We start from the raw sequence: 12,243 nt of genomic DNA on the forward strand, positions 1-12,243 counted from the left end.
CCCCATGGTTCACTTGAGTACACTGTAAAAAAAAGTCTCTGCAAGCCATGGCTCTGGAAACTGGAAACAAAGTGGGGGTAGCCTGTGTGAAGAAAGCTTTGTATTGGTGTCTCAACGTAATTTTACAGGTGCATTTAAAAAAAGTAGAAATGGAAATTATCCTGACCAGAGTGTCAGATTAAAGGCTGAGGAAACCATTGCCAATATTTTGGCATAATTGGGTGATTAGAACTCTTCTCAGGCTGATATTTCTGTATTATCAATTCTTAATTTTAATATTTTGTGATACTGAATTTTTGATTTCCATACAAACCATGATCTTCACAATTAGAATGTTCAAGATTAAAGCAAGCAAAAAGCTTGAAATAATTCATTTTATGTAGTTAATCTAGATTAAGTGAAAGTTTCACTTTTTGAAATGCGTGACCTGGAATATTCAACTTTTTTGGATGCACCTGCTGCTGTTCAATTCATTATTTCAATGACTGTTAGGTGCCATGACTGTCATCATCCAGCAGAGAGCATCATAGAAGAGGTGCTGCTTTTTGTTTCTGTGATACATGTATATCTATAATATCTATCTATCTATATCTATAATAGTCCATTCGCCAGAGACCCATTCCGGCCCAATCGGTGCCAACAGAGGGCACTTGTTAATTTCTGATAGTGTCAACAACAAAATGTACCTATAACATATACTGTATCTATAAAATGTCTTATGTATCCTTCACAAAAGTCACAAAAAAATGTTTTAATTTATTTAAAAAAAAAAAAAAAAACCTGGAACACAAAATAAAACATTTCTTGAAATGTACATGTTTGCTGTCCAAAAACAATGGATTTAAAATCAGAATTCAAATTGATTCAGCATGTTAGACACACGGAGAACAAAAATCACTCTCAGGACCAGCAATATGGCAGTGGCATTAATTCAATAGCCTATGAAGTTTTAAATAATAATAGGATAACAAATAAGATAACGAATAACGATTCTTTTAAAATCAATCAAAACAGCAAGTATTTCAGTGCATCAGCAATTCATTCAATAAAGTGCAACAGGTGATAAAATGCATAGAGTTCTTAGGGAAAAGGGATGGCAACACATGTTTTGATAATGTTGTACTATTAGAGTAAAATTATACAGAAATGTATATTGGTTATGGTTATGAAATAGTGTTGTTTTTCATAATATTTTTATGCATGACTGGAATTATTTTGACCTGGTGTTGAAGTCTGGTGGACATAGAGAAATATGGGAGATGTCTCTACTTATCTTTCATCACATCTTGAGGGTATACACTTTAGAAAATATATTGTGTAATTGGTTAAATCAATTTTCTCTTCATGGGACGGCAAAATATAAATCATACTCGATTTTACCAAATGCAGATGTTTTGCTCTACACATTTGTGTCCACTGCCTTCTAGTGAATATATGATCTTTGGTACACTAACACTCCTTGTCAATTATTCTTCTAATCATCTGCTGATTGTGTTGATGATATATGATTATAGTATATGATTTATATTTTCTTTTCTAAATTCACTTTTTCGCATTTCGTTTTTTGGGGGGTTGAATAGTCAATGGGAGCCGTAATCTCATACAAGCGGTGACCCAAGAATATTTTACCAGATTGTTTTACACCGGTTCCATGTCGCCCTCTTGTGCTTTTGTTTCTCTCCTGCACTCCAGGAAGGTGAAGTGGAAAGTTGCCGCAGTAACACTGCTTCCTCACTTGCTGGAGCATCTCGGGTCTGTAGTGTAGAATTCCATTCATTGAGGCGGTCTGCTCTGCTGTGTATGTTTAACATTTGTGAATGTGTGGCAATAACAGCGGGTAGATTGAAAGGTACATTAAGAAAAACACTTAGACTCATCTTGCCTTCACTCAATACCAATCTATTATTGATAACCAGTTTGTGTAGCCTCAAGAAAACAAGCAGTACCGGGGTGGATGTCATTCCCACGTTGAAAAAGATGTAGCCTACTGACTTTAATGTTAATGAACTTTATAGAGATAAAAAATAACATCTTAAAACAAAGACATCAATGCTGTGCATTTTCATTTGCAAAACTGTAGCAACCGAGCAAACACATCAGCAAGTCTATGCAATCTGTATCCTGAATCCTTAGAAACATGACATCAAAATACTGGGGTGCCATTGACTCATTACAGTGATATCTTCAAACACACTAGCGTGTTTTCAACTATGTCTAGACTACACACACACACATAGACGATGGTACAAACTTGAGCTGAGGAGATCCATTAAAAGGGCTATGAGACAGTACAGGGAAAAGGCAGTCATACTAAAGAATATGTAAAGTGTGCAGTGTAAAGTGTACAGTATGTCAGAGTCTCTGTTAGGGCAAGATTGCTGCCCTAAGCACTTCATGACAACAAAGGTGTGAGCAACAGGGCGCTAATCATTAAGGCAGCGGATCCTCGCTAACCTCAGTCGTCCCAGCCACAGCCTTTTCACCCTTCTATCATAAGAGAAGATAATTTAGTCCTATACCAGCAGATACAGGGACTGTCTCTATCCACAAGGCATCAGGATGCTACTCCACCTCATACCTGATGTCATCAACCTCAGTGTGCTTTTATTTTCTCTTTTGAGCCCTTGCCACTTTGCCACGTAGCCCACCCACACACACACATTTGTAAACTGCACACAAAAACACATGAACATGTACGCACATGTACACTCAGGAGCGAATGCGCGCACACGCACACACACACACACACACACACACACACACATAATCATAATGCTTAGCCTTAGTCTTATATAGTCCTCCAATGCAAAGTCCACGGACCGCCAACCTATGTACATGACCTAGGCCACCAAACACCAACACAATGAGCTGGCATTTGTAACCTAGGTTCTCAATGAAAGAAATCAAAGGCTGGTATTTAAGCATTTTTGCACAGTATGAGTCCTCCATAAATAGATCAAAAGCATGACACAATGGTTGATGGCAAGAATAAAATTGACAGCACTCCATGGGCAGCCAGTTTTAATTCCTACTTCCAGGGGGATTGTTCTGGTGAGGTCTTTGCCACAGATTACTTGAATGTACAGTATGAGTCCCTGTATACATCCTTTATTAAATCCAAATAAATGTTGGGGAGCTGTATGTTCTCCAATGCATGTATCATTACACTATGAGGTAATGTGCCAAAGGCATCTCTGTCTAAAATGACAATGTGCAGTTTAGCAGACTCGTGTTTGAAGTAATCAGTGGCAGTCTTTTAGCAAAACACATGTTCATTCATGCCCTGCCGCTCAATGTAGGCTTTCTGATTACATGACATAATTCCAGTGTCAACCAGCCATGGCAATATTCTGGAGAGTAAGCACTTCATCAGAAGCAAAGAGATATCTCTCCATGTTGAGGGATCCTCTGGTATATTGTCTTTTTTTGGTATTCTGTGTATGAGTGCGCCCTTCCATGATGTAGGGACTTTACCATTAAGCAGACAGGTATTGAAAATGCTTTTGAGTATGTGGCAAGACGTCTGACTGGTGGCTTTCAGAGTCTCAGGTTACGCCATCTGAACCACTTGCTTTATTATTAGGTAGATTTTTGATGACTTTTCCAATTTCATCCGCTGTAAATTCCAATAGTACGTAGAACATAGTGTAGACTCTGGGACTGATAAGTCTATGTCATTCCACGGGGGTAATGGAAGCGCGGCTGTGTTTGGCTCGGATTGACATTTATTTTGATAGTAATTATAGACTTGTTCAGTATTACCGGAGTTCAGCGGAGGGTGGGGGAAGAAGCTGTCGTTTAGGATAATGTCAATTGCCTTTGTTCTACGATGCTGCCATAGGTAGGTTAGTTTGTTTCTGCCTACCTTTTGAGGTTTTCGTTCACACACACACACACACACACACACACAGACACTCTTGAGCATAAGAAATGTCAACTGATAAATCCTTTTTATGAGAACATGACAGTAAAATTTTACTTGAACATTTATTATATACATATTAAAGGCTTTAAAATGACAATGCAAGTGAGTTCAGAATGTTTTTTGGTAATCACATGTCTACCACATGCATTTTCCCCTATTTCCACTTACTTTAAACAATCTGTTTACAGAGGCTTGTGAAAAGGATGTTCAAACAGTGGCAGTAGATTTTCAACCATTCCGATATTCCAGATTATACTGTATAATAGATTATATCAGGGGGTGTTTGTAATTAATGCCCAATGACATAGAAGATGATGACGGTAGCGGTGATGATGAGGCCAAGGGCGAGGGCGGCGTGGTTCAGTTTCCGTGCTGTTTGGGAGTTCTTCTCAGCCGTTAGTCGGTCGCCATGGCTATTGGCTTCACGAGTCTGTACAAATACACAAGAAAACATTCATCATCCATCATTTTTTTGGAATGTCAAAAAATTGCCAAGATGTAAACAAGATTAATCGAATCAGAGCCTGCTCTACTTAGACTCTAGTCTGTACTTGGATTGGATGCATCTTCTGTATAGTAGAGCCTGACAAACATTTTAACAGTACTAACTGACATACCTAAACTACACACACACACACACACACGCACACATATATACACAGTATGTATGTATTGTATATACATACATACATATATATACATATATATACATACATATTATATATAGCCTCTTGTACTTGAATACGATATAGAATTGCATTGCCAATGTCCTTATACCACACTGCTCCGTTTTCAGGTTATAAGCTAACCTTATTGTAATAGTAGCCTACCTACACTATTGATATCTTCCTTTGTATTTTTTTGTTGTATGTATGTGCGTGAATGTATCTGTCTGTATGTATGATGTGTATAAGCTATACTGGACACCTTAATTTCTTTCTGGAGAAATAAAGTATCTATTTATCTATCTATCTATCTATCTATCTATCTACTGTATCTATCTATGTATCTATTTATTTATGTATCTGATGGATCTTTAGGGTGAAGTCATGCGGTCTCTCCCTTGATGCGCACCATTCATTCTGTACATAAATCTCTGTTCCTGATTTTTCCTACCATTAGTCTGACTTGGTCTTCATTCATCTGTGGTATCAAAATTACCATCAAACCACACCTGTGATCCTATTTTAGCACATTCTCCCACAGACAAGTCCTCACCCAATTAGTTCACAGCATGTGTTGATCCCCTAGCATAACGTTGAACTCCACACCTTAACATCTTTGAGCAGCTGCACAACAGACACCCCCTGTCCTAGGCCTCAAAAAGTAACACTGTAAGGCTCACCCACAAAATGTATCTGTGTGGCCCTTAACATTTGTTTAGAAAGGAGAAAAGCACAAATAAAACACAGTAATAAAGCAGAGCAAAATCTTTCATTTCCAAAGATGAAATCAAGAAAAATATTTTTTTCTTACAGACTTATTTTCTTCTGTTTATTCAGGAGAAAATTCTTCAGTAATTGTGACCAGCTGGCAGATGTTTTATATTAGGCTTGTCATACTTACGCAATCTCACTGTCGGGAAACTAAAATGGGATTTTTATGTCTTCTAATTTACCCTAAACACTCTGAAGTGCTCTGAGGAGACCAGAATAGTTAGCAGTCAATCCATAAGATTACTTTTTGGCAGGCTCTGTTGGCTTGTTTGCATACTGGGGCAGGTCAGTTCGGCAGGATTTGGCATAGTAATCCTTCACTCGTCTTGCGTCTCTCTCTACTGATAAAAGGACCAGTGCTTGGTAGGCGGGATGCAGTCCAGTCAAGTCAAGTATATTTATACAGCACATTTCATACACAGAGGTCATTCAATGTGCTTTAAACAGACGCAAACATTAACAACAAATAAAAGCATAGAAGGGCAATAGTGAGGTAAAGATAAAAAAAAAAAACATTTTGTGGGCTGGGTCAAATTCGGGCTGACCTACAGGCTAGTGAAACTCGGCTTCCCCCTAAATGCCACATGACGAGTTTCCGTCACCAAATTAACGACTGCATACCCATACCGTGCCAACACCAAATAATATTCTACCCCAACATTCAGGTGGCAGAAAATGAAAGGCACGGCCCAGTTGTTTTGGCAAGGTTCACACAATTTTGACAATGGAGACAGAAATAATTGTAGTATGAAGGTCTTCTGACTGGAAATAATGAACAAGATGTATGTACTGTATGTGGAGATTTGCAGCCGATATCGTCTCTTTACGGACTGATAGGCATTGCATCTGGCATGTTCAGTTGAAGCCAAATTCTACAGTGACAAAAATAGGCTATAGCATTCATCCTCCTCTGTTTTGATGCAGCACATCTGTACAGTATGCGTAAGTCATAACGTCCAATTGCTTTTTGTTTAATTAGATGCTGAAAGTGGCTTAAAGCCAAAACGCGTCTGTCTGTTGGCTGGCTTCCAATAAGTTTACGCTTCGCCAGTACATATATATACAGTATATATATATAGTATATATATATATACTGTACATATCATAGTTGTTCTTTATGAGTTGAGTTTCTGTTCCATTGTCACAAGGAGCTGAACAGATGCCACATTGACATAAAACTGCTGAGGAAATGAAGACATTAGCCTATAGTTCAGCAACCCTCTACAAGTCACATGTTATAGCTTATTTGTGCATGAGAAAACGAAACACGCAATGATATTGCAACTAAAGAGGATTGGACCAGTTGGACCAGTTGGACTACATCTTTGTGCATGTTCAGACTGCAGGACCCAACTTTTGGATCCCTCTCTAGGCTGTTTTGGAGGTTGGGGGGGGGGGGGGGCGGGGGAGTAGCCTCCATTTTCTGGGTTGTGGGCACTGCCACGAGGCTCTTAAACCGCTGGGAAGTGCAGGCAAGGGTTGGCGGATCATGCCCACCAAGTTTTCCGGGAATTGTTGACACAAGATGGAAAAAACTGGAAAAAAATCCCTAAAAAATCCTCTGTTTTAACCTCTATGACTGCCGCTTCGCTTGCGTGGCAGTCATGATAATAGACACTCTAAAAACAGAGTGCACTCCGCAGGCCAAAACATTTAATATTTAATGGTTGTGACATCTAATCTGTATTTTCCCTTACTTTACATTTCAATTGTCATTCAACAGCTCAACTATCACGGATAGCACACAGACTCTCTCAACTGGAGTTGAGTGGGTCTGGACATGGTTAATTGACTTATGACTTCCAGAAATTAATTTAAATTGGTGAATTAAACTAAATTGTTTCAGAAGTGCAGCAATCAGAAATCAGCAATCAAAGCAGAAATAGCGTTTAGTGATTGTATTTGCGTGCCCATTTTTTAAGGGACACTGAACAGGGGATTTAATGGCTTCGTGGTCAGATGGACCTGCAGAGCAAATCGCAAATTGGCAAAGGTTTGTAAGGATATTCCCAGGCTACAGCTCAGCTGCATAATGCTGTATTTTCAGTTGGCCAAGTTGGGCACCTAATGGTAAAGCCTCTTAATCAGATGAACATGTACTGTATGAATGTTTGTGACATTTATTCATTTATGTTCTGTCTGTTTGCTCTCAAAAAAATAATTGGCTGGGTCATTCAACAGAAAATGTGGAATCTGGGTGATGAAAATCCCCTTCAATTTCTTTCTTTTAACATAACCAAAACATGTTTAATAGCTTTAAAGCTTGCTGTAAGGCCAGCCATCTTGTATTCCTGAGGCAGATGAGGAGTTCCCATTGCAGAATGTCCTTATAGTCGATTTACCTGTTTGCATTATTTTCTGCTATTGTCTTAGCTGCCATTTGGCTGTAGTTCCTGGGCACCCTCCTAAAATGGTCTGAAAACTCTCCCATCACCTCCTGTTGTTCTGACAGGATATCCTGTGTAGGTGTGTAGTCTCCATATGTGCATAACATCTATCCGTTCCAAGAGAGTTCCATTATCAGTATCATCATAGTTGTTACCACAAGGTTTCCGTTTTGATATTCCGGGAATGTTATGTTATCTTGCAGCGGAAGTAGTTTGGGAACAAAATAGAATGTTCATGCATTGGTTTTTTTTGTTGAAAGGGTAATATCAGAGAGGGTTAAAGCACCAAATCTTTGGTAATATGTATTTAGTTTGGAATGTTTAGTAATTCTTCAATAGTTTAATCGTTTTATACTGCAAGTACTTTCTTTACATGGACTTCACATCATTTTAATGTACGACAGGTATTTATTATACTTGAAGCATTCTTCTAACTGCCCTTCAAAGTAGTCTTATATTAGGCTCATGTGGACTAGTACACATACAGAAACTCCACAACACTTAAAGGAACCATATGTAAGAAATGTATTTCAATTAATCATAAAATGGCCCTGATATGTTACTAGACATTAAGAGATCATGCTCATTTCAAATACTTACATCACTGACAACAGTAGTCTGGCCAGGATATTGTCATTTAAAAGTGAAGTTGCAGCCTTCAACTGATGTTGATGTTATCATGTTGTGTTTTGGCCAGATGTGCCACCCTACACCTATCTACTAATCACGAAGTCAGTAGTGTTTCGGCATCCGGGTTGCCTACTCTGCTGGTTACCACAAGTACAAACGTGTCGGATAAAAAAAATGTCTAACATTATGAAACCTAAAAGACCTCGTTATGAATCCGAAATACATCCGAAATAAAACAATAATTTGTATAGGAGATTGAGACGGCTGAAAACAGAGAACAATTTGAAGACAGACGTCAAGTAACGTTATGTTAGCGCATATGGAGGAGGTGGGTCATCAAATTGATAAAGTGGGCTTAGGAATTGTCATACTGAAAGTGCGTGGATGAAGTGTGGGGGAGGTGGCTACTGCCAGGAAAAGGAGTGGTTTGTAGAGACTTATATTATTGTTGTTTGTACAGCTGTTTGTTCATCGATTGGGGCCAATGTGGGGGAAATTGCTACAAATGTTTTATGTAAGAGCTTCAATGAACCACTCCTTTTTCTGGTAGTAACCACACTCTTAAAATGATTGTTGTGTTATTTCCAATACATATTGTGTAACAAATAATAAAAAAGTAAACAACACAAACCCTGTTGACCATATCTGGACAGAGACATATTTCAAAAACAACATAAGGTTTGAGTTTGAGTGCTCTTTGCCCATTCATCCACGCACATTCAGTATGAGGCGTGACAAATGAGAGCCTGGACTCTCTTTCTGTCCTTATCACTGTTGCTGTTCTCACAACTCCTTATTTCCTGGAATGCTGGACAGAAGCCCATAATAACATTTTTCCCCTCCAACTTCTGGACCGTCAGCGTTTCCTTAACTCTCGCTTTTAAGCATATACTCTAGAAGCTATCTTTTCTCCAACCATTTATCTCCACTTATTCCTTGAGTGTTTGTTGCTGTTTTTAACTGCTGGAATTTTCACTGAGAATGGCGGAAAGAAAAAATAACAGTAAGAAAAAAAAAAGAACGCAACTGGTGGACCAGTTCACTCTCCTGAGGCTCAGTGATCCCTATAGAGGGAGCGCTATCTTTGGGTCTCTCTGAATCATACAACAACTTGAGGGCTACTCGAAGTGAACACACAGGAATATGAATGTAAACTACATGGCATAAAAATACACTTAGATAGAAGCAAACATAGATTAGTAAACAATCCCTTGTATTTTGCTTGTTGAGAACATTTTTAAGAACTATCTTCTGAATATAGCGCTTATTGAAAGGGGTTTGGATCACACAGGGTACTCACAGAAATAGAGAAGATGAGGGCTGCAATGCCGAGTGGGAGGCAGCAGCACAACAAATTGAAAATAGAATAGCCCAAGTAGTCCGGCACCGGATGGGGGAGAGGTGAGTTGGTCACAAACACCGTCGTAGGCTGGACCATAACCGTGTTTCCCTGGGTGTACTGACCCTGCGGGTACTGGCCCTGCGGGTACTGGCCTTGTGGGTACTGGCCCTGCGGATACTGGCCCTGCGGATACTGGCCTTGTGGGTACTGGCCCTGCGGATACTGGCCTTGAGGGTACTGGGCTTGAGGGTAAGGCTGGCCCATGTGGACTCCTGCTGGAGGACCCCCAGGTCCAGGCGGGTAGTAGGCCCCTTGGGGGTGTACGGCCCCCGGGGACGGGTAAGCCCCAGGATAGGGGTGCTGGTCTTGGTAGGGTGGTGGTGGATGAGCCATTCCTGCTTTGTCATCGTGATTCCAGCCAGAAGGGGGAGCAGAGGCCTTGCTGGGATCCATCTTCCCTTTAGGGTTGCTTCTTATGGATGGGTATAAGTATTTCTTAATCAAGTCCTTTTCTTCTCTTCTCTCTTTTCCCTTACATCACTCTCTCACTCACAATTATTCTCACCACTCTTCTTGCAAAACAACGACAGTGCACTTGCCTCCTGAGTGCTATTTTCCTCTCTGGCTGGCCAGCCTTATGCTCCTCCTGTTTTTTGCATTTTCTAGATATCTCCCCTCCCCCATGCACATGCCCTGCCTAAAAGGGCCCAGCCCAGCAGGGCGGGCCTCGGAGAGGGCAGGAGGGGAGGCAGGGTTGGAGGGAAGAGGAGGGAAAGTCACCAGAAGAGGAAGGAAAGTCACCAGAACAATAGAAAGGCAATGAACAGATTTGATTAAACAGTAGCCTCTTTGTGTGTAAAGGTGACCTGCACCAAGTGTCAGCATCCAAGTAAAAGCTTTTGAGGAGCATGTGAGACCTGGTCTGCTCAAAGCAGCGCTCTCTCCTAATGAAACCGATACAAAGCCCTGGTTGTGGGTTCAGGTCTGAATAAGACAAATATTATATAGCTTAAATGATAATTCATTCTATTTGTAACGAAAAGAGTTCTTTTCAGGTGAAAAAATGCACATACACCAACACACAGAGAGACACACACACACACACACACAGGGCCGGTTCTCCCTATATGCACGCTACGCAAGTTGCGTAGAGCCCTGCAAGTAAATGAAGGCCCCCTCCTCTGTCTCCCCTTGAGCCAAGTTAGTGACAGACAGGTAGGCATATGCAGACACAGCGATAGTGTTTCATAAGCTACATTAAGAAGATGAACGTGAATCTGAAAACAGAAGAAACTTAATGAGAACGAAAAGTTGGAACAGCAGATCGGAAACAAGGAAGTGAGTCCCCTGATCTGTCTGCGGCTTGATTGCCTTTCCCAGTCACGGCAAAGTTGTGAAATAAGACCGCATGTTCTGTTTTTGAATGCGCTCGACTGGCTACATTAAAAGAAGGGAAAAAAAACTAATTTTTAAATGTTTTCATGCTAACATGCAGCTCGGGATGAAAGTTTTTCAGCAGACACATGCAAGAACAGGTCGAAACGAATCCGTGATTTCACTCTTCCCATACATTTCAAATGTGAGTTTACAATATTTCAGTCGAGCTTTAGTTGGTTTAGATACCCTACAACTGAACGTATGCAAAATGGAAAGTAGACTAATGTAGGCCTATTAACTTTGATTCGCTGTGCTGCATGGGCAATATATACATATCGTAAATTAGACCTATAAAGTTATTATTATTGTTTATTGTTATTATAACAATTATTGTTTAAAATAGTCTACGTTTGAAAAAAATATTGAAGGGAATCAGGGGAGCCAGTTCAGCTATATCTTTGGCTCGTAGCCTACTGCAGAAACACAAGTGAAGAACAGTCAGCCTCAGCCAGAAGGCCACAGCCCTAGACCCTTACACAAAATCACTGCATTACTTCACATGTCAAACTACACATTTCTGAGTACCAAAACCATAGTTTTATATACATTATGTTTACATTTATAGCTGTGAAGGTCCTTTATGGAGAAAAACATTATATTTGGTAACTTTGGGATCATTGTAGCCTATTTGGGATTGTATTGCACTATATATATATATATATATGGTTATATTTTGGCCCTCCTAGTTCAGGTAGGAGGGCCCCTTAGCAGGATTTTGCCTAGGGCCCCGTGGACGTCTGAACTGGCACTGCACACACACACACACACACTCGACAGGTGGAAGTGATTAGCAGTGTTGGGGAGTAATGCATTACATGTAATTAAGTTACGGAATTTAATTACAAAATAAATGTAACAGTAATATATTACAGTTACTGTAGAAAAATGTAATTCAATTACAGGTACTTTTGAATTTTTTCAAAATTACAATTTGAATTACATCTCAATATTGTCAGCAAAACTTTGCAAATAATATTGTATGTAAAAAGAACTGTTTCCCTCCACAGCCATAGTTTGATATGGGACCTTCTGATAGGCTCTATCACGTCTACAGCGCCATCAGCGTAGGCCTACATGCCTGCCTGT

General features: G+C 39.9%; 1 protein-coding gene across 1 annotated transcript; it reads right to left on the reverse strand.

The window, feature by feature from the left end:
- Nucleotides 1-3,928: 3,928 nt before the first annotated feature.
- Nucleotides 3,929-10,361, reverse strand: LOC134082746 (proline-rich protein HaeIII subfamily 1-like). The gene is made up of 2 exons (XM_062538690.1): nt 9,679-10,361; nt 3,929-4,355 (listed from the first exon to the last, which is right to left on the reverse strand). Exons 1-2 carry the CDS (start codon nt 10,171-10,173, stop codon nt 4,215-4,217), a joined length of 636 nt encoding a protein of 211 aa, XP_062394674.1. The 5' UTR covers nt 10,174-10,361; the 3' UTR covers nt 3,929-4,214.
- Nucleotides 10,362-12,243: the final 1,882 nt, after the last annotated feature.

This window comes from Sardina pilchardus, chromosome 6 (assembly GCF_963854185.1).
Source record: "Sardina pilchardus chromosome 6, fSarPil1.1, whole genome shotgun sequence".
Classification (NCBI taxonomy): Eukaryota; Metazoa; Chordata; class Actinopteri; order Clupeiformes; family Clupeidae; genus Sardina; species Sardina pilchardus.